This window comes from Acipenser ruthenus, chromosome 1 (assembly GCF_902713425.1).
Source record: "Acipenser ruthenus chromosome 1, fAciRut3.2 maternal haplotype, whole genome shotgun sequence".
Lineage (NCBI taxonomy): Eukaryota > Metazoa > Chordata > Actinopteri > Acipenseriformes > Acipenseridae > Acipenser > Acipenser ruthenus.
In genome coordinates, this window is record NC_081189.1 from 54,169,704 (window position 1) to 54,194,257 (window position 24,554).

The 24,554-nt window shown below is 36.4% G+C and overlaps 1 protein-coding gene across 1 annotated transcript in view; it reads right to left on the reverse strand.

The window, feature by feature from the left end:
* The window catches only part of LOC117421151 (glutamate receptor ionotropic, delta-2-like), a 662,598-nt gene extending 639,672 nt beyond the window's left edge, over window positions 1–22,926 (reverse strand). Inside the window, exon 1 of the mRNA XM_034035144.3 lies at window positions 22,375–22,926. Coding sequence (XP_033891035.1) covers window positions 22,375–22,462 — 88 coding nt within the window. The 5' untranslated portion in view covers window positions 22,463–22,926. The remainder of the gene's footprint in view (window positions 1–22,374) is intronic.
* Between the last annotated feature and the right edge of the window lie 1,628 nt (window positions 22,927–24,554).

The following is a 24,554-nucleotide window of genomic DNA, read 5'->3' on the forward strand; positions in this document are numbered from 1 at the left end:
TCCGAATAGCCAGGTGGGGAAGCTGCATGTAAACACTGTTGCGGAGCAGACGGAGTAGTGGCGGACAAAAAAAAAAAGCACATTTGGCAGCGTTATACCTTCTGGATTCCAAGTGGTTACAGCAACATTTCTTATCCAGGACACTTAGTCAATGTTTGCTCTGTAAAAACCCAGCTGCTCAGTGGAGAAGACTTTGTGGCAATTATTTTAAGTTGTGCTGCCTCTGTGAAAAATGGATAGTTCACAGTGAAGTGAAGCAAAGATAAAAGTAGAGCTCCAGGCTGAAGGAGCATTTCAGAAACAGAATTCTTGTTTATTTTGTAATATGAGTGTAGCAGGGCTGCAGCCCTGTACACGAGAAGTGTTTTAATTGTGGTTATTTGTATAAATATTCAGTGGAGAACCTGGTGCTCCGTCTGAAACATCCTACCTGCTGTGTTTGGTTGTGAGGAAAAGCAGCTGGTGATTGACCAGCTGCTGATTCCTAACCAGCAGTGGGGGTGTGTTCCAGTGGAGTATTGTGTATAAAAGGGTCTCACATGTACACCTCAGGGCTGCTGCAAGAGCACAGGACCATTGGACCATCCGTGCTGCTGAATGAGAACTGTGAAAGCTAAATTCCTCTGGTCATCGTGTCCATGAGTATTTTTGGGGACGGGATGTGTTAGGGGAAAAGGAAGCCAAAGCTATGTGTATATTCTGGGTTGAGGTTTGGTGAACCGACCAAGGAACAGGGAGTAGTTTCATGATTTTAGATCCCCTTACTACAACAGTGAGGTGTATAAGCAGGACCTCCATTGATTAGCAGAGTAGTAGCGGCTGCATGACGGCTGCATTTTATTTTTCTTAAAAATATTTCCCAACATAAAACCAATGTCACCTTACAATAATTGATTTTGAGTTTCAGTGTTTTAAAATAAAATATCAAACAGAACGAAATTTCAATGTACCACTTGTAATTCAGTAATATGAGAGAATTGGTCAGGGGTCTGAATACTTTTGCAAGGCACTGTATATATATATATATATATATATATATATATATATATATATATATATATATATATATATAAAAAGGTATAAACCACGACGGGCATTGCGGTTCCCATGATATATACCAAGCCTGGGGTGTTGATAAGGCCCAAGGTGTCAGTCGAGGGCCTTTAACCACCCCAGAAGTGGTATATCTCATCGGAACTGCACTGCCCGAAGTGGTTTAAACCTCTTATAACACGGCTACCTGTCATTTGTGGGAAGAAAAATAATTAAAATAATTAAAACACAATTAAATTAAGACAAAACCAGAAACTTTAATTGTGTATACATCCGCAGTATAATATAGTTCCAAATTTAATTCAATTGAATGTTCATATATATATATATATATATATATATATATATATATATATATATATATTTTTTTTTTTTTAAGTACATTAACCAGCCAATGCTGTAGTTTTTTGTGTGTGTTTTTTTCTTTCAATCTTTGTTTTCTCCTATTTCATTTAGCTGCTCCTCATCTACTGTTATGTGTTACTCTTGCTGCTGCACTTATTTTATTTATTATTTTTTCAGATGGACTGCTGTCTTCACTCAGAAAGTTGGTGTTATTATTATTATTATTATTATTATTATTATTTATTTCTTAGCCAACGCCCTTATCCAGGGCGACTTACAATTGTTACAAGATATCACATTATTTTTACATACAATTACAAATTTACTCCAGTTATGTGGAGTTTTATCCCCCAAAATATTAAAGGAAATAGGTAAAATGCTAATTTTTGGCTGGTTTTGTAACTAATAACAAATAAAATAGCAGTTTGTCATGGAATTTAGAATGCAGTGGTGCATAGTGATTTATTCAGTGTGAAGCGGCTCATTAGTATGCAAGTTGCGCTATACGCTATACACACGGTCATGTGATTCTGTTTAGCCAGTCAGAGGTTCTCATTTATCCAAGCCGTGATTATATATATATGATTTTTATATACTGTATGAAATTATTGTTTTCGGTTAGTTGCAAAATAATTGGCTGTTTTTTTTCTGTCAAACTATGTACAGCAACTCGACAGTACTTGCATACTTAAGTTGTACCTTCTTTCCTTTTCTGTATTCCCCAACAAAATCCTTATGGTCACGGGCACATTCTTCTGCGGTTTTTATATGTAGGCATTTTTTTACATTTCACTACAATTTGCAATTTTGTTTTAACCCTCCGTATCTTAACTGTAATACCGATTTAAATCCCACGAACAAGCCTCCATTCTTAATTGTAATCTCGTTTTAAATCTCGCAAGCTGAGTCTCCAATAGAAATGTAGGAATTTGCTGCCACTCAGTAGTTGGGGTGGGTATTCAGAACTAATCAATGATAGATACAAGTCTGGAAGGCGGGACACTGCCCAGATGCACTGGGAAAGGGTTTTTTTTTAAGTAGATTACTTTTTTTTATGAAAAAGGGGTGAAGTCAACATGAATTGAGTAACCATTTCCAGTGTTTATTGGCTGTACACCGATTTCATTTTTTTTGTATCGGCGTGTTTTATCATTTTTTAATGGTTATAAAAGAAAAACAGAAATCCTAATTATATTTAACTTAATTTTATAGACGTCTCCATAGATCACTCTGATTTCCACTGGTTCACTGGAAGGTTATCAGGGCATTACACTGACCTTAAATTGGAAGAAAAGAAAAATGGGAAGACCAATAGTGGGGCCCGTAAAGCTCTAATCAAATAAACTACAAAATGATATCGCAAAAGTCTACAGGAAGCCATAAAAGCAGTACAGTATTTCATGTTAGATTTCGAAATTTTTTTTTTTTCAATTTTTACTAGCATATGCAAAACTACAAAACGGTATGTAATTCAATAACGTAATATTATTCAGCAGGTTTCATTCAACTATATGAAGCAAAATTGGTTAATTCGGCAGGGTGCTGCAAAACTTTTGGCCAAATATTCCCCCCATAATTATCAAAAGTAATTATTCTTGAATTTGTAATAAAAAAAAAAACTTGCTTGAGAGCACCAGACAGAGCGGTAACACTAATTTAACTTAAATAAGACATATAATATGCAAGGATCGGCACAGTCATGTTACATGACGGACACCTTACAAAATACTGACCTCACTAATGTATCATATATCATGTCCGTTAGTATTACATATATTTAATTATAATAGAAAATAAACATACCTCAATGCTGTGCTAACATTAGCGACACCCCATCCGATACTACATTGACTCGTGTCACTTTGGTCAGTGCTTTCATCACACATTCTGCGCACAAACGGCATTCTGCGCACAAACGGCATTCTGCGCTCCGGTGATTCTTCTCATCATTCAGCTTCTCTGTTTGGCTGCAGGAGCTCCAACGTTAGTCTTTCCTGCTCCATCCAGTCTCTAGCCCAGCAACAACGCCACCCAAAGAGCAGCTCCATTACTCAACTTTCTCGGCATCTTCATTAGAAAGTCTGGCACTCCACTAAACTTTCAAAGCTCCTCCGACAAGACACTGACTTTCCCGTCAATGATTGCCTTGCCTTAGCTCTATTTAACTCCAACAGAAACCTTTGTCTGCTGCATCTCTTTTAAGCCAGTATTCGCCACTCTAGTCATGGCCTCTGTCTCGCTTCTGCACTTCCGGTCCCCACAGCTGACATTCCTACCTGCAACCTGGCATCACTCCCTCAATGGTCCATAGCACGTGCCTGTAGTCAGCAATCAAGTCCAGCAACCACATATGGCTTCTACTTTCGATACTTTTGCAACATTTAAGGGCTAGATTCTCAAAGACATTTTTCAGCTCATTTTAATTATTTTTTCTGAAAGGGACCATTTCAGGTACAGTTCTAATTTAAGACTGCTTGCAAGTACTAAAAGAAATGGCTGAGTTGTTGTTTTGTCAAGTTCATTTTTGGAAACAGGCTTCACATTGCTATTTGTACCGGACTTTCCCATCCTGTACATTTCCAGTTTTCACTGCTGCTGAACTAAAGATGCTTTCATAATGTATCATCGCACATTCGCAATAACTTACACTCAGCAACCTTGGATACTTAATTTCTATCAAAAAACAAAACGAAAAAAAATGTTTATTGGCAGTTTTCCCCTATCTTGCTGTCTATTCCAACAGCCTGTCTCACACTGCAAAGAATCATCAAGCATAGCCCGAGTACAATTTAGTATCAGCAATGGCATCTGGTTCTCATTCAGCCTGTACCATTAATCACCGCTTTGAGTCAGAGGGGACCCCCAGCCACACTATCCCATCTCTCTTTGTTGCAGGTTCCCTGCGGGATGCCTCCCTGCTCCCGGCTTCGGAGACCTGTGCCTCACCTCGTTCGAGGGCAGCACCAGATTAGTCAGGAAACCGTTTTCTATATCTCCTTTCAGGTCCTGATTCATTGGACTTTCCTTCGCCCCGAGAGGCGCCTCTGCTGAGTCGAAGCCCTTTTATGTGTTTTCAGATCATCGAGGCTTCAGCCTTCGACCAAGCCCGGTCCTACATAAAGGCGGCTCATCGGTCTGGGATCTCTTCTTATCCTAACTTCAAGTCCGGGCCCCTACAAGTCCGCCTCTAAGTCCGGGCCATCGGCTCGCCTTCTATCCTAAGTATGGGCTCTTTTTGTCCACCTCTGTCCCACTAACAAGCTTGTTTCTGCTTCCTCTATTCTATCCTTACAGCGTCAACAAATGCCACGTGAACTGGGTTCCATTTTTGTGAAATTTCTATAATGATGCTACCTGTTTTAAATTGTCAAACAGCTTTTGCCAAACTACAGTGCATGCAAGACATAGATCATCTTTTTGGTCCAAGTTTACAAATGCCAACATACACAATTTCTTGGTATGATCTCTGGCCACTGTAGAGTTTAATTGCTTTATTACCTGACCACACCTCAGTTAAAAAAATCTGTGATCACTTTTCTGTACGTCAATAAGGCAAATGTTTGCTATATTTTTATTTAGTGATAAAATATATATTTACACTCAGTTCTTAATTTGTACAGAGAGAGGTGCTGGTGTCATGGCAAATTTCACTACTGTTAAGAGCTGTACATTCAAAATCATAACAAGTTTACAATCACGTATTCCACCTTTTCAAAATTGAAAAACAGGACACCACAATGTATAAAATACTTGTTGAATCATTTGCATGGGGGGGGGGGGGGTCGGAGTTTCCCTACTTTTGTTCAATATCAACCCTAACTGATCCATTAACAAAGTTTTTTGCAAAGAATATACATTAACTTGGCAAGTATTGTGATCCGCTATATATCCCTGTGCCCAGGGGAAAAAAAATTCAAGGGCCTAGATTTGTTTGTTATAACAAAGGCTATTGGAGGGAGATCACATGCTTAAAATTAATTTGCCTGTCGGTCTTGGCAAAGACTGGGTCACTTTCCAGAGCGCACTCTGTTTTATACTGCGATGGCTGAATTCCAACCAGCTATTGTTGAACATTCATTGTCAGAAAACATAACACTGCAGCACTTTTCATTCAAATAATGTTAAACACTGCATAGCTAAGGAGAGTAGCATTAGAGATTCAGTACCCTGCAAACAAAACCGTGAAAGTCTGAAGTCTGAAGTCATGCAGCCTTTACTCCAGTAGCTGGCAAATTACAAACCTGCTTGTTAAGAGTATCAGGCATGTTACTGGAGATACTCGCCATGAGATTTTGCAAAGAACAGACACTGATTATAACTCAAAATGAATATTTCTTACTCAAAAAAGAAACGTTGTTGGAATGATAAGTGAAAAAGTATGCCAACGCAATTCTGACAAAGCACAATTTAAAATTACAGTAGAACCTGTCATATCCGAGTCATTATACTAAGTTGTTGCATTACAAATTTGTAAACTTGGTTGCTTTTCTGCAAGGAGAATCCACCCCTTACCAACACGTCATCAGCAAGCGCATAAAGGCTCCGTGTGTTATTCTTCCATGTCGCTTCTTTTGTTTCGGCCTCTCAGTCACGCGCTGGGAAGCTGAAACGGGAGTTGACCGCTTAGGGCCTGGAGGAAGGGCTACCCTCAGCCACGGATTCCCTGAGGTTTCCCCCTACATCAAAAATTAAAAATATGTGAGTAGGGTTTTTTTCCTTACCTGAGCGCTGAGCGGTTCGTATTTAGTTCTGCGGGGTGCGTGGTCAGGCTGGAGAGGCTGCGCAGTCATGCTCTGGGGGACGGGCCATGTCTCAGCTGCTCATTTTCATAAATTTTTCAATATTTTGGAGGGCAGGTGGCAGTGCGCCACTGTGGAGTGTGTTAGTAATTATTATTATTTTTCTATTCATGGTTTGGCAGCCTCGTCTTTTTTGAGCGCCATGACAGTCATCGGGCCCTGAGCACCCATCACAGTTAATTAAACCATCTGCAATTGCAATGAATAAATCATCCATTCATTACGGATTCTCCGTGCTGAATGATAATGTCAGGTACAACAGTGTCTCTAAAACAACAAAGTACAGTCACCCATGTCACCCACCGTAAGTGCTTGTTAACCTAAAACAGATATTATATTAAAAAAAACAAAACACATAAACAAAAAAGCATGCACACAAAAACAAACTGGCTTTGGAGGTTGGCAAAAAAAAATCTTGTTTCAGCTTTTTAATGGTACAGTAACTATATAGTAATCCCTTGCTTTCTTCTTGGAAGGAAAGTTTGGAGAAAAGAACTTCTCAAGTGAGGTAGCACATTGTAATGATAGGCAGGATGGGTCAATATCTCTTCAGAAGCTAGAGGTTGCAGTGAATGATTGAGAACTGATACCTTTAAATTGGATCTACCTTGGTTTAATGATGGAGTTTTGTTAAAGCAAAGCCAGAATCTCTACTTAAAACAAAACAATGACTTGCTTACATTTTAATTTCCTATTTATTTATTCAAGTTATTTAAAACAAGAGAGCTCATTAAGACAACATTCTGCCTACTGGTCACCCTCTAATAGACAAAACAAAATTTAATCACGTACAGTCAAATGTGATTTAAAATGCAATTTACCCAATTCAAACAAAATATAATGACCATGTTTCATTTACTAGCTCACAGAGTTCAAATGAGCTTCAACCACATTACAATAATTCCAAATTCAGTTAAAAATCACTGAAATATTTATTTCCAAGTACTGTAAAGAAAAGGGATCAATTATTTTGTATAGCCATCACAGGGAGATGTATTTGTTGTTACCCTAAAACACAGTCTCTTTCAGGAGTTAAACCCTTATTCTTATCACCAGCTTTGAAAATACATTGGTGGCAAGCCATTATGAAAACTTTTAACAGCCTAACACGGATAACATAATTACAGGTTCAGGTTAAGACAATTATGTGTAATGCAGTAATATTATTAGGACTTCCAAGGTAAGTATTTTTTGGTAAGCAGTCAATCCTTTATGTACTAAACTACTTGGCTATTTAGGCATGAACACATAGCACTGTCATGGAAAGCATATTTGTACTCTGAATAAACAGAAAAATATGTATATTACATTGATTTATGAGTTTTCATGCTGTGTTTTGGTATTCTCTTATTAGAGAGACCCACCTTCTTTAAAATAAACACTACATATCATTGTTTTGCAAATGATATGTAGTGTTTTCATTGAATCAGTTTTCTTCCAGCCCACTTCTGCACAGCATCCTGATCTATAGATGCCATTTCTGTTACTGCAGATCAGCTTCCCTACAGCTACTGATGTACTGTATATTACTCATTTTTTCTGATTAAACCTACATTGCTCTAACTTCAGACCTGCTTTTAACATTTTGTATGTTCCCTAAATTCACTATTTACTGAACATAGAGGAGACTCCATCACCATTTCCTTAGCAAGGCGGTAATGCTATGCTGTCTTAAAATCCCTGACTCAGTTTTAGGTCTCCAAATGTAAAACATTAGGCTGCTATATTAAGTACTGTACAAGTTAACAGATACATTAAAGAGTCAGTATCACATCTATCTAAGTTATAGTAATACCTGTGAGATGTATTGGACCTTGCTGCATTGTTTCTTACCATCCCAGATAACTTGAAATTACATTCAGTACTTTTTTCAGGATTATGAACAGCTGTGTTTCCCCGATGATACCAAGCAATACAGGGCAGGATTTTCAAGTTAATCAAGAAATCGGCTGTAAAAAAAAAAAAAATACTTACAAAAATGTTTCTTTTTATTTGGTGTTTTTGGTGAAATCAGGGCAGTTATTGTATTTTGCTTCATTATTATTATTATTATTATTATTATTATTATTATTATTATTATTATTTATTTCTTAGCAGACACCTTTATCCAGTGTGACTTACAGTTGTTACAAAGTATCACAGTACAAAGTATCACATTATAAAATATCACATTATAGAATATCATAATACAGGTAAGAGCAGTTATGAAAGTACAGTAAGATCAAATTCAAGTAACAGCAAAATAAAGAATACAGTAATAGTACAGTTATAAGTAAGAGCGAGTTTGACTAAGAGCAGTTAAAACTTATAGTAAATAGTTGCCTATATGAGTAAAGTCCAGTAAGAACAGGTAGTAAGTATGATAAATGGATGAGAATTAATGTAGGGAGAAATGATCGGGAGATCGGGAGCCAGTGCATAGATCAGAGGAGCGGTGTAGTGTGGGAGAAAAAAGGAAGGGAATAGACAAGGCGAGCAGAACAGTTTTGGATGAGCTGGAGCGGACGGGTAGCAGAGGCAGGAAGGCCAGCCAGGAGGGAGTTGCAGTGGTCAAGGCCAGGGCCTAAACTAGGAGCTATGTGGAGTAGTCAGTGAGGAAGGGTGAGGAATTCTGCGTATGTTGGTGAGGAAGAAGCGACAGGACCATGCCAGAGTAGGAGAGGGAGGGGTCAAGGGTGACACCAAGGTTCTTGGTAGATTAGGTGAGAGAGAGGGTGGTGGATTCAAGAGGAATAGAGATAGAGAGATCAGTTGTGGGGAAGGAAGAGGTGGAAAGAAAAGGTCTGATTTGGAGAGACTGAGTTTGAGATAATGTGAATGCATAATAACTAAATAGGCTCTATTCTGTTAAGTGCATAATGCATACAGTATAAACTGAAACAATGGAAATACATCATAGTGTTGCATTTAAAGTTTAATACACAGTATTAAATATCTACAGTACAATAAAAATCACACCACAGAAACTGTAAGGCTCTGCAATGTTGTTCTTGTGTATTTTGCTGCACAGATTAAGTGCAAGATTCTGTTCTAATGTTCGAGAGAATTAAAAAAAAAAAGTACTATTCTAGTAAAACAATACTAGTATTTAAATGTCTTGCTAGTATGTGTCTTGCGGCTCTCGGCCATATGAAAATTTCGGTATGCGGCCCATTATGAGAAAATATTTTGTTTTGTTTGGGTTTATTTGTATAGTGTGGTTTATGTAGCACGAGTGATTTAAAATGTATGTTGGTATGTGGGCACGGGGAAGTCACAATTACTTCACATGCAGACTGTGCTGGGGAGAGATTGAATGATTAGCAATCAAGTCCCGGCACAGCTGCTTAAAAGGAGCACAAATTTCTCACTTGGGGTTGGGGTGTTCAGTGTGGAAAGAACGGGAAAGAGTCGAGAGAAAATAAACTAAAATATATAAATAACTGCTAACGAGCTGATCACTGTACCGCACAGTATTTGTTTTATTATTTAGTGTTGGTTTATTTTGGCCACTGTGCTGTTTTGTTTTGCTATTTAAAAGTGTTTTGTTTGTTTGAAACATTTGTTTTGTTCAATACATCTGTGCAGCAGCACCTATTCACTCACCACACTGTGTCCAGCATTTTGTGGTCTGACCGTGACACAAACACATGATGTTTAGCTGCGGTTATCGGTTATACTCAACGTATACTTTTACTTCGTGAGATGTTTGTTCGAAATAAAAGTGCATTCTCAAAATAATATTTTCATTTATTTTTGAAAAACGTCTCGACAACAACCTCATTCCCAACACCTCCCACGGCTATATTACCTTTGTGCCGTGTCTGCAAAATAACACATTTACCATAGATATTATGATAAACATTACATATTTAAATTCATAGAAATTATGCAAACAATTACCATATTCCTTCAAATTTATGACACAGCCCAGATTTCCCAATCTCAACTTAAAATAAAAAAAAAAAAAAAAAATGCATTTACAGATGCATGTACTTATATAAGAAAATGATGTATGGAGGCAGTTTGCTGCCGTCTGCTGTCACACAGCGCATTAAGGAGGCTGTGTGGTCCAGTGGTTAAAGAAAAGGGCTTGTAACCAGGAGGTCCCCGGTTCAAATCCCACCTCAGCCATTGACTCATTGTGTGACCCTGAGCAAGTCACTTAACCTCCTTGTTCTCCGTCTTTTGGGTGAGATGTAATTGTAAGTGACTCTGCAGCTGATGCATAGTTCACACACCCACCCTAGTCTCTGTAAGTTGCCTTGGATAAAAGGGTTCTGCTAAATAAACAAATAATAATAATAATTACAGTTAAGCGGTGCTTCTCATTTCCAGTTGTGATTACTCGCATCTGTCTTTCTCCCTTTTTGTGAACTGTGGTATTGCCTGGCAAATAGAAAAATACAGGGGTCTGATTAGAACTGAGCCTAATAACGAAAAGCTGAAATTGTAAAAGATTTTCTTTGAATTCCTCAGGAAGCTAATGACGCTTTGTGACAGGGAGGACCCTGTCGCTGGTTCAGCTGCGCTGCTGCTTTGGAAAACAGGAAGGCTTGCCCAGAGCTAAGCTGATTGGGAGGTCCTGATTGGCTAGGGGGCATGCCCAGGAAGCCTACACCTGTTTAAGAACACAGCAGCACCAGATCGAGTCTACTGCACGGCCATAGCTACGCAGGCGGGTGCTGAGCGAAAGCTTGCTTTGTTTACATCGAGGAGGAGAGAGTTTGCTCCACATGATAACTACCCCTCAACTGCCAGTCAGTCACGTTGCTGTTTGAGCACTCAGGAAGTCACATCGTTTGTTGAAGATTTTAATACAATCATCACTATACTGTACTCAAATTTAAGACACAGGACATTTTTGAGAAGAAAAAATTGGTTTAAAAAGTGTGTCTTAAATTCGAAGGAATACGTTATGTTGTCATTTTGCTTCCTAAGATTGAGGTGCCTGAATCTGAGGAGTACGACCCCAGCAAAACTATTGAATATTGGCTTACTTCTGGTGGTACCAAGCATGTGAGGGGCCATCTTTCTTTGTAACTCTCTGGTGCATGAGGCTTGGTAGAGTTAGAATCTTTTTTTTTATTTTTTATTATTACTTGGTTTTGTCATGAACGCAAATTAAAAGGGTTCAAGTTTGCCAAATATGTTTGGACTGAATTACTTTTACTTTTTATCTTTGATTTCATGATGCAAAAATTGTTATTAATCCCTAATTGGTTGATTGTGATCACTGTTAACGCTTTCCAGTCCAATGTCGGACCCTGTACGACATCATCAAAAAGACGTAAAGTCTCTAGACGTTTTTTCTCTGGAAAAAGCAGAGAAAACCATTCAATGGCCGAGTGAGACCGATAGGAGCCGAGAGAAGCCTGAAAAAAAAGGGGCCGTATCTCATGAATACAGATAGCCCCGGCACCACATATACTGTATAACATGGACATAAACAAACAAGATAGCTGCTTCATGCATCCAGCTCTCAAAGAATATCAGACATCTGCAGAGCTTTTTTTACATGTTATAGTAATAAAATAATGACTTGGATCGCATTATTGAGGAGTTTGGTGATAAAACGAGTGATCAGGAGATGATTTATCGGTATGCACGACAATGAAGAGATATGTGAAAAATACAGCGAACAAGGGGTGGGGCAGGGCTGGAGATGCAGTACTGATATGCAGCGCCTTTTAAACCTGTTTTACTGTGAAAAAAAATATTTTTAAACAGCATGTCTAAAATAAACTGCGCGTGTGAAAATAAATTGGACCTGATGCGTCTGAGACGTGCTGAATAAATGGACCGCTAACGGTTAAATAAAAGCAAAATCCTATAAGTTATAATCTACTTTTGTGTGTGTGTGTGTTTTCTGCAATGGGGAGGGGACAAATGGATTTTAAAAAGGACGAGTAGATTTGTCTAGCATTTTTTCCCTTGGACAAGAAGTTTAAAAAAGAAATCCACACCCCTGACACTAGACATTCTTTTTTTATATTGTATTTAGCCTTCAAAGAAATGAGATCATCACTATTCATTGAAAAAGTAGCTAACCTGAGTGTCATTCTCCTCCACTGGCAGTACTTGAATGACAGGTTACTTCTATTTAGGTGAGCAGGAACACTGTCACAGTTACAAAAATAGGTCAGCATTATTTTTTAGTAATGTTAGTGATGTGAATTTTATTTCTAGCTTTTAAATTGAAAATGTACAAAGACATTTCTGAGGCCACCCTATAAGAAGTGGGTCTGTCTGACATGGAAATGCAAGAGAACGTCAAAACACAGCACAAAAACAGTTTTCAAGTAAGGTAAAATTGTTCATAGTTTAAAAAGAATGCATGTACAGCACTATGGAGGTTAAACTATGATACTGGATATTTAAACTGTTTCTTCATGAAACTCTGCTACACCACAGGAAGTGTTTTCATAACAAGAAGCATAAAAACTTCCATAGAATTGTCAGTAAAATATCATTAAATATTAAAAAGAAAAAATATAACTTTTATCATTTACAGGAAGCCTCAAAAATGCTTGACGTGGCATGTTGAAAAAGTGGTTGTTTCTAAATTACATTGCTGCCCTCTACAGTGGAACCGAAAATAGTCATAATGAGATGAAAACTGGTGATGGGAAATGCTATATGGAGTTTAATATTACTAAAGCGAAAAAAAAAAATATGAAAATAGAAGTAAGTGCATTTACATTGCCAATGTTTGCCCCTGATAAATTAGTCATGTCTTATTTCAATAGGACCCAAAAACAGTTGATCTAAACCAGAAGAAAAATAATGTCTAATACAAATCAGGACTTATTAGAAGCTGGTTTGTGGAAAACCACATGATGACAATGCCATTGCACAAAATTAAAACTATAGAAAACAAGTAGGGATGCTGGGGGTCTTAAATCAGACACAGCGTTGAACCCAATACCATGACCTTACTTCAGTTAAAACTACCATACCAAAGAAGAGACCAGTATTCCTTAGTGGTCCATGTTTTGGATTTCCAGCAATATTGTGCCTTTCACTTGATCCCACAATTAATATTGTTTACTCACCACTGAAAGTGTCATTTCTGCCTTTCAGAATCAAAAAGATTCTGAAGCAGAAATTCAAAAAAAGCATCAAGACTGAATCAGTGTTGTCTAAATTAAACAAAAGAAATTCCATAAAAAATAGCAATGATTTGTTATTAAAACTTTAAATGCTCATACCTCAAAACAGCCAGGAATATAAATGTTGATTTTGTTAAACTGATCCAGATTACTGTTAAAAAAGAAAACCATGATTGAGTTAAAGCTTTCTTAATAAGGAATATTGTCTAAACATGTACCTGTACCATTTGTTCCATTTTGGGTTTTGCAGTACTGCAAAACAGACAGAATGTGTTGTCTCATTCAATCTGGGAAACAACCTGCAGATGGACCTCCATATAAAAATAGAACCACATTTTGAGAAACAGAGAGAATAGTATAATGAAGTATAGGAAAGCAACCCTGGTTTAATAGGCATGACTCACATATTTGTCTGCTCTGAATGTAAGCAGCAGAATATATCAGTCTTTGATTTCTGTACATCATAAACTTTCATTATTTCATAAATATTTAGTATTTATTCAATCGATTAACATGCACTGGAGTACAAAACAAGCTAATGTACTAGAGAGTGTGATGTCATGGGACCCGACCATTGGTTACATATATCTTTTTCCATCTTCAACAACATGGATAATGTTGGACTTTGGTGTTTAGTCCATTCTGTTAATATTTTAGAAGCACAGCCTGTCTAGAGATTAAAAAAAAATTAAATTCTGTTACGTAGAGCAAATGGTGGGGGTGGATTTGATTTATGAAGGAAATAGAAGGCAGCGTGGCTAATCCTCAAGACTTTAGAGCTTTCCAGCTACATAAATCAGAGTGATTTATTGAATAGCCTCATAAAACACAATGTCATTGCCATTCTGTTCACAGTGTACGGACTCTCCCGTTAGCATACAGATCATTAGGAAACATCTAAGCAATCAAGTAATGTGAGTCTGATGAAATTACTCAATCAATTCCCATGCTCTCAGGAGAAGCATTATGAAGAATCCCATATGGGTTGATACGTCACAGAACATTTTTATAAGAACAAAGAGATTACAACGAGGTCATTTATTCTGACATGTTTAATATGTTGCTTAATATAGTCTTTTCCAAAATTCTATATATCATTTCTGCAAAATCTGCCATGCAAAAAAATAATATCTGACTTTATGTGTTAACTCTGTTTAGAGACTTGCTGGTTAAAATATATATATATATATATATATATATATATATATATATATATATATATATATATATATATATATATATATATAATTACAAAACAAGAAATTAAATGCCCCTCGGGTAGACTATTGCTACCGCCAGGGGGCTATAATGCCCAAACCCTGGAAGTAACAATAGTCTTCCCAAGGGGCATTTAATATTCCACTATGAGCTGAGTCTGCAGTACATATTTAATATATGAATCAGTCAAGAAAATAAGTGAGGCAAGGTTGAATAGTAAATACGACTTGATATATTTTGTTTAAATACAGTTGATACAGCATAAGTAAATACATCAAATATTTTTGAAGTTCATACCGTATAGTTAGCAAAGTTTTTCTCCGTCTGTCTGGTTTGCCGACTGCTGCATAATCCAGTTTATATCACGCCTATCATGTTTGTTTACATCGTCGAGTTGAATTTGTTTGAATTTCAGAGTCAGAAAACAGTGACAGTGACGTTTTAATCACCATTTTAGTGTTTAGAGCATCTTTCTTTTGTAGTATGTTTTGTAATTCATTTTCTGTTAACTCACAGAATCGGTGTTCAGCCATTTTCTCTTGTGAAGAGTGCAGGGGAGAAAGGTGTTCCTTTGAAAAGGGGCAGAACTGACAGTGAAGTGAACCAATATATAGTCAACCCTCTTTATACCGACAGGTAAGGGCCATGGGCAAAAACAGGCAATAAGCGGTGGTGGCATTATAGTGAGGGTCCAAAAAAAAAAACAACACACACACAACACCCTATATGTTTGCAAAAAATTCAAACATTTTCATTTTTTATTTATACAATTACAGTATCTCCAGGCTATTTTAATAAAACATAAAACTACAGTACTAGTTCTTAACACAACAGTAGGTATACTAGTGATGTTTTAGCATTTTCCCATCTGTATGAAACATACATGGTTACTTTTGAGGAACAGTTTATACTTAAAAATAATAAAGACTTAAATAAATAAAACACTAATTTAGTTTCAAATCACCCAAACAACAATTCCATAAAAACAAAATCGCATACGATTATATATATATATTTTTTTACTGTACTGTCATTTTAATTTGAGTGTTCGTGGCACGACTGTAACCCTGCTGAATACTATCTCCCATTGAACGATGCCATCTATTTATTCCACAAAGCAATTTAAGCTCAACAGCATTCTTTTTTCCATTAAAAAAAAAAAACATTGAATATATACAGGCAAACACTTTTCTTAAAAGAAAAGTAAAACCATATATATATTCTGCTGTTTACAAAACTGATGCTTTAGTTTAAGTCAGCCTTCATTTGTGCAACACTTGTATGTAAACAAACAAACCTCTTACCATATGTGGCAGTCTGGCTCGCAGTGGTGAGGTGGATGACGTCACGGACCAGGAAGTAACTGACACCAAAACAGTGGATGGGCGGGTGAAGCTGAATGCTATTGCACTCAGCGTATTTAATAAACAAACAAAAGATTTAACAAAACACCAAACAAAAGGGCACGAGGGCCAAACGAATAAACAAACAAACAAGTAAGTGTCGTGCTGGATAATCCAGCACGTTTTAGCAATTGTTTTTAGATGTTGCTCGCTCTCTCCGCTCCCCGTACTCTCCTCTGTACACCCAACCTCGAGTGCAGAGAGCTGCAGGTTTATATACTCTGGCCGAGGGATTAACTAGTTGTTAATTATCTTATTACCCCTCGGCCAGAGTCTGCACGCGTTTGGTAAGGATGCATGACTGTCAGCTAGTTAAATAATCAGTAGCTGATCAGCCATGCATCCTCACGGGGTTTTTAAATATAATAATAAAAGACGCGGCGCTTTTACCCGCGCCGCAAACAAAAATACAAATAATAATACATAGGGGCGGGACACTCCGCCACACCATACTTTTAATTTTTTTAACATTTACTGTGATTTATAAAAGTCACTTATTTTAGACTGCGTCAAGCCTTTTTCATGTTAAACAAATCAACCCGTTCCATCAAGGTAAGCCATTTGTTTTTATCCATTACAATGTCTCCAATTGTCCTTCGATTAACAGTATGTGCCTCACTTAGGCGAGAAAACATTTGCGATGTCTTGCTGACTTGCTTTCTTATTTTCAGATGCATACATGCAGATTTGTTTCTTTTGCTCTGGTGTTAAATGTAGGGTTGACTCGCCATTTTGTACTTTCTGTTTTGCTTTGGGAGTGTTGACGACATTGGTATGAATGTTCAGTTAACAACAAACTAGGAAAGTGAGTAAAAGGTTAACTGCATAACTTTGTTGTTTTAATCGGCCAATGATTATTTTGCTGGCACTACAATGAGGGAAACTACAATGCTTATATTTACATTTGCTTGGCTTGGGAAGTTGGCGGGTGGCGGACAGCAGGGTGGCAATATAACGGGCACAAACAGCACTGTTTTTATACTGGTGACATTTGTTCAGAGAGAATAGCTGGTGGTATGTGAGGGTGGCATTATAAAGGGGGGTGGTATAATGTGGGACAACTGTATATACAATCATAAAAAATAACAAAACATTAAAACATCACGCTGTGTAACCAAATCCATGTGAAGACTACTACATGTGACTTTTTCAATCTCTATTATGACTAGCTTTCTAGGAAAACAATTTTGGTGGTCGTAACAAAGACATTCTACTGTAATGATAAATAGGAGATAGATGGCTTGGATTCTGTTATGGAGATGTCACAAGACAAAAGGCTGCACAGTTTATAGTCATCTGAAACCCTGAGGTGATACAAGTCATCTGGTATTGTTTATATATACTCACTGGTACTGTTTATTTTAAAGAATGGTTATTCTGCCAATTATGCTGACAGAAAACCAAGCATTGGCACACAAAGATGATGTTCTATAACAGAGTTTCAAGTTGGTCAATAAAATTAATTTCCTTCTAAATTTCTCAACAAATTTCCCCTGATCCCTCTCAGCTCGTAACTAAAATATGCAAAAATATTTTTTGGTACCAACATCGATTGATTGTGCAATGGTAACAGACAACTAAACATTTGCAGTCTTACAATAACTTAATAAAGTATTGAAAACCCTACTGAATGCTTATTAATGAGCAACAGGAATTTAGTAAAAAAAAGTATCACAGGGTAATGATGTAATTCTGTTGACCTGTTTTATGGAATTTGTATTCTGTAAGTACAGTGAAACTCTGATACAAAGTACTGCCTTGGGACCGTAAAAACAGTATGTTATAACCAAAGTATGTAATAATCAGATACATGCACATACCTGCCAAATCAAAACCTAATAATAATTAGATTAATAATAATAATACAATACAGTAATAATAAATTATAGAAATAATAATAATAATAATAATAATAATAATAATAATAATAATAATAATAATAATAATAATAATAATAATATTATACAAGTCAATAAACATTCCCATACAAACTGTCAGTTCAGGTACAGTACAGTAATCACTGCCTGTATGCTATTTTAAGAAGTCTTTTAGGCCCTGGCCACATTAGCGTTTTAGAACCGAGTTAAGGCTTCAGAACCTGTTTAGTGCTTAAATCGATTTGCATCCACACTAAACACGGTTCATAACTAAGTTCAACAACCGAGTTTGAAACCTACTCAGGAGGTAGTCTCGAACTCCGTTGTCGGCATAACTGGGTTAGATAAACTGGTTTAACTGTAATCTGGACGTGAACCGTGTTCGAGTCTGGTTACACAGTATCCTCCGATATCCCCTAGTGCTTTGCGTTAATACGTTGCCATAATCCCCCTGGTTACATGAGACGAGAATAAAGAAAAAAAAAATCGGTTTTGAACTCGGTTGTCGATTTTTTTGCTCTAATGTGGACAAGGCCTTAGACGACTGCCTCAGCGTCCTTTAAGAGTTCTTCAATAATGTAGTTTGTCCTTAAGTTAAATTGACTACTGTTTAGCACTGGCCATGATAATACTGCATAAATTACAATAATAGAGAGTGAGGACAAGTTCAAATAGCAAGAAGTAGGCCTATATGTCGGCAATATGCGCAGCACAGACCACTGCGTGCCATTATGGTGCGTGCGTAATAACAGGACGTATGCACTATCAGAGTACGTACTAAAATGAGAATTTAAACAGGAGTTAATACGATTTTATTCGGCTCCATGATACTGGTTCTTTATATCAGTGTGTGCGTTATATCCCAGGTACATTGTAAATGGGTTTAATTGTACAGTATACGTTAGGCAATGTACACAGAAAAAAATGCTGTAGAATATAATGTCTCTGAAAGTAGCTTAAATGTTATCAGTTACTATTATACATATAAGACTTTACATCCCACATAAACCATACTGTACTCATATCCCAATAACAGGTTAAGCGTTTTTCTATATTATTGGGTATGCCGGTTGACAAATTATTACTGTGGAGGCCCTTTTTCACACTGCAGAGTCGCAGGGGGAAATTAAGCATGCCTCCAAATACCACTTTATGAACCATAACTGGATCTAGATTCTAGAAAATTCCTGCTGTCTGGTTGCTGTAATCTCTGGGGCCTATGAAGGGGGATCTAGGTGAAAGGAGGATTCTCAGGATTACTTGGGGGAACTGTCTGGAATATATATCCACCTAGAAAGGCATGTATGTTTTGAATTGAAATATATTCACTTTAAGCTTGTTTGACACTGATCTTTTACTACTGATTAACCTTATGATTATGGCATAGATTAGTGCCAATTAAAGATCATCTCTAATAAGGAAACAGGAAAACAAATTGAACTTATTTTTAAGTTTTGGCTCTTAAGAACATTACTGGCTGCAGTGATTGACAGAATGTGAAACTCCAGTGACAATTTTGATGGACAACCTTAGGCCTTCATCTGGTCTAGTTAATTTCTTAACACTTTATGCAATGTTGTTTGAAATTAATTCTTAAGAAAGATAATATTATACAAATAGACACTTCACTGTTCAATAAACACGTTCAACATCATCAATACACTGACAGCCATTACAGTGTTTCATTCACAACGTTAATATTTGTGAGATTTACCTTTTCATTTCCAAATCCATATTATTTAAAATTGCAATCCATGTTATTTTATTGTTTTTGTAATCAAAAAGCAATATTCTGCAGAGAGCAGCAAAGCAGGTAACAGTCAATCAGAATATTAGTATTGCAGCTATATAGAAAAGAAGGTTGTTTGGCATTTTGTATAGCACAGCTTTTAAAAATGACATGTGCTTGAACAAAAAGATGCATAGAAATTGTGGGCCATTCATACTTACTAATGTGGGGCTCAACTGGCAGTCAAACAAATACAGGTCATCTAGTTTACTTGCCTGTGTAATGTTTTTTTTTTGTTTTTTTTTGTATCCATTAAATCTGTAAATAATGTTCCACCTATGCTTTGAAATAGCCGGTGGGTCAAGTTATGTTTAACAGCAGTACATAGGGATTATCTAGGGAACCCTTACATTTGGAAACTAATCATGGTTTCAGTTTTTAGGGTCTTCAGTGTTTAATAGTATAATAATAAATACAGCATAATGTATTTAGGGATGTTACCCCCACCCCACCCCCCTCAAGTAAGGAAAACTGGACACAAAGAAAGGACAGAGCTTGTGAGACCTTCAGTATATCAAAAATAAAATAACCATGAAGTTATCCTGCATCCTTGTATTCTTGATAAACCTTTATTTTGGAAATCTAACCAAGAGACTTATACAGCAATGAAGTATTGATACATACCATGTTGATGAAACAGTCTTGTTTACTGTATAAAATTGCTTTCATTATGAATCTGACCTGTTCTAGAATGTCCACATGACATCTCATAGCTTAACCTAATCAAAACGAACAGAAAGTCAAAAAATGACTACATTATTAAATATTTCAACAAACTATTTTATTTGAACAAGTTGTTTATTTTAAAATCTTTGTACTATTCCTGTTTATATCGTTTATATGTGTACAAGATTTTTGGCACAGTCCTGCAATCATTGTTACAAATAATCTGCATCTACCCTTGTAGAAATGAGTATATAACAGCTGCTTTACCTCATCAATCGAAAAGAAAAAGATTACCTTACAAACAAATATCTTACACATTTACTGTTAATCACTTTAGTTTATTGTAGAGAATCTCCACTGCTAATTCTGTCATAGTTCTCCTATAAAAACAACTTTGTTTTTTTACGTAAAGGGGTACTACCGCCCCCCATAAAATAATGGTTCCCAATCCAAGTCAGCAAGTGAAAATTACTTGGCTAAAAAATGGTATTGGAGCCTTGCTGTGGAGAACAGCCAACACTACTATTAGGAAACAGGCTGTATTTCCATGTCTTTCACAGAACCCATAAAAGTGGGTCTATATGTAAATCACAAATGTTTAATTGTAATGTATTGCTTCTCTAAATTGGGTCAAAGGGCACTTTTACACTGAGCAAGGGCACCTGAAGTGTAATTGCATGCATTAACATTGTACTTGCATTGCTGAAGTATCTCAATCAGAAAAGCCTTTTATTGGACACAAGGCATACTTTAAATCCTGATGCTTCAGTGGTTATGACGGTGGGCCATTTATTTGTGAAATGGTGTTGAGTTGATAGTTAAATTGAAGAGGAGGAATAATAGGGGAGTGCCTACTGAGCATCTGGACAACTGTACACGTGTATCCAATCAACCCGTTTTTGCTGAAGATTTGTCTGTCATTTATGACGTTTTTACTGCTAATCTGCAATGACTCTAACCTGAATGTCATTCTGTGATTACCCTAAAACGGTGTGCATGCAGTAAATAATACAGTTCACTGGTTCTGCTGCATTTATAGATGGGGGAATTAATTGTACATAGTTTTATAACCAATATAATATTCAGAAGTATAGTATTATTTATAGTATTTAACTACTTTTCTTTATGAAATGACACTATACATACGATATATTGATAGTTATTTGTAGGCTCCAATAAATTAATATAGCATATTTAGTTTCCTATGCAAATTCTGGTTACATTTAAAACACTATTTTAAGCAATTTGATTATATAAGAATAATTCAGGTTACTGCACTATAAAGCCTGACTGTGTTATTAATATGAGCGTTTAATAATGTTATGCAAAACCCGCAAACAAGCAATATATTGCGTTTGTTCAACATCAGTATTCTGCACAGCTGCTGAAGATATACATGCTTTTTGGAAGTACATGTAGTAAAAATGATTGCGTTCTTATAATCACCTAGAAAGTGTCTTTTAAAATAACAGAATGGTTGTTCAACATGTACAACATTAACCGAGAACATAGACGGAGTGATAATTTCCTTTAAAACCACATCACACACAATAATACTTGTATAATATGTATAGAATATTTATGCATTTCAAATGGCTGTTACATTTATTGAAACTGTGAAACAGTTCTACTCTGAAAATACAATCTTGAAAAAAAAAACTCAAGCTAAACCATCTAAACCAAGCACAAGAAACATCCTCTTGGTTAGCTGGGATCCAAGAAATCACAACCACCTGTTTTCTGACAAATGGGCAAAACTCCATGATTACACGTTACTTGATACATTGCATTCATCTAGCAATAGACACAAAATAAACTTACACACACGCACACACACACACACACACACACACACACACACACACACACACACACACACACACACACACACACACGTCTGTGTCTGTGTGTGTGTGTATGTATGTAAACCAGAGACGTAGCCTACAGTTTGGATAAAAGGACAAAACCGGGATTCAGACATAGACCAAATATATGCACAGCTTTAAAAAATAAGAATGCCTGTTATATACGTTTTACAAAATATTAACAATGATTTGGAGAAAACGTGAGAAAGTGACGTGCTTAAATCAGAATGGAATGCATTTTTTAGTACATATATGATTCAGTACTTACCAATATGTATAATAGAATCACCAGACACGGAGTCCCAGGTTAGAGTCCAGAAGATTGGGAGAATGAAGATCACTAGAAAAACTTCCATCGCCCTTTTCCCTTTTCAGATTTTTTTTGTTAGAGAAGCCAAAAAGGAGTTTGAGGCAATAGTTTTAAATTCCGATTGCCTGTGAATAGTTGGCAGAGGTAAAAATGTTTCTGAAAGGGGCGTTTTGTCTTCTTTGCAGCAACCGCGTCACTTTTGGGTGCTTTTTTTGCATGAAAATAGCTGCCTTCAATTGCAAGAAAAATCCTCCCAGATTCCGGCTCACAATTGCTATCTAAAACCAAAAGACGTTTAAATGGTCTTGATTCCTTTAACAATTTCCGCTGTAATGTAATCCAGTGAATGAAGAAAACAAATCAAGGAGATTATTAATACTAAAATCACCCGTTGCTTATATGTTCTTGAAATGTTTAACCTGGTTCAGTTTTGAGGATCAAGTATCTGCATTATAAATAGCACATCTTGCCTCAGTCTAAAACTAACATTCCTGTAAAAAAAAAAAAAAAAAAAAAAAGTGAACTTCCAGTTTTGCAATAAATTATTACTAAATCAGAAGCCGTGCTTTAACTAAACACAGCAAGACAATTCCGTCTTGGTATCAAAGCGGTGGTGAATAGATGACAGGGAAAACGGTGTAAGGTCGTTGGATGCTCCGGAGTTTCTCGTAGTACAGATGCAGGATAGCAGCATCAGCACCCAGCAGCACGTTGCCTGGTAATGGATCACCTAGGAGAAAGAGAGAAAGATAGCAACGCCAGAACCAGGGGGAGCTGAGAGCATTGCTCCTCCCCAAATTTAGCCACCTCCTCCCTCCATCTGCAGTGTACACAAACAGGCTTCATGTAGGTTATCAGTAAGGCTGGACGGTAAAAAGCTGTAGAATATTGGGAGAAATGCGTCGTAAAAAAATAAACAAAAACATAAAATAATCTCGATGTGCGTTGGCGTGTGTGGGGCTCTGAGATTGAGCTGTTAAATCACAGCCAGTTTTTAGAGGTACGGTAATGTATAGAAGTAATGAAACATTTATGTCACGTTTTGAATGTTTGCTAGACCTAAGTGTTCTAGATATAAAATACTGGGTTGTCTTCACTGAAATTAAATACATATATAACTAAATAATGGAAGTCTAGCACCCTTCACGACTGTTGCTTGAATAATGTAACTTAAGCCTTATTATAAACATGGTGGCATTTGCGGAAATTGGTCGTTTATTTATACCATATAAAACGATTATTCAGCTATTTGAAATTGATCAAACTGCACATTAGTGGTGGTAATTCCATTGCATTATGCCAGTTTCTGTTGTGGGATATGTGCTTAATTGAAACATGTTAGTTTGTCATGTAGGCTTTTTAAATATGTGAACCCCAGTATTGAACATTCATCAATACATACGTCAAAACGCAGGCTACAGAGAGTGTCAGAATGACAGCAAAATGTTTTACAAGAAACAGACGGCCATGGGTTCAAATCTCAACCTAGTTGCTAATTTCTGTGCGACCTTGAACAAGTTTTACCACCTTGTGCTTCTGTGAAAACTGGGTTTCAATTTTCAATTTATTTTATTTATATAGCATTTTTCATACCACAGTATCTCAAAATGCTTTACATGTCGGTTAAAACAGAAATAATTATACAGTATCAAGAAGTAGTACAAATTACTAAATAATAATAATAATAATAATAATAATAATAATAATAATAATAATAATAATTACATCAAGACAAAGCTGTTTCCCATTGGAAACAAGTAGCTACATTATTCTGGATAAACTAGGTCTTCTGTTCTTCAAATATTCATTCCTCTTGGGTTTGGTATTCCATATTTAGAGTACTATATACTGTAAACGTTTTACCGCTCCAGTATTGAATTTAATGGCATTGCCATGCAAAACTTAACATTAACTGATATAGCTTTAAAAGCAATGTATTGCTTACTGCCTACCACTTCAATTGTATTTTATTGTATTAATTCGTTTTTATCATTATTGTGTTAGTTTTGACAGAAAATGTATTTATTTTTCCCTGTAGTTTCTTACCGTTTTCAGCTAAATTCAGTACTACACTGGAATGCTAACTGTTGGCTTTGCTTTTCTGTCTTGTAGTTTACTGTACTGATATGCCTAGTATA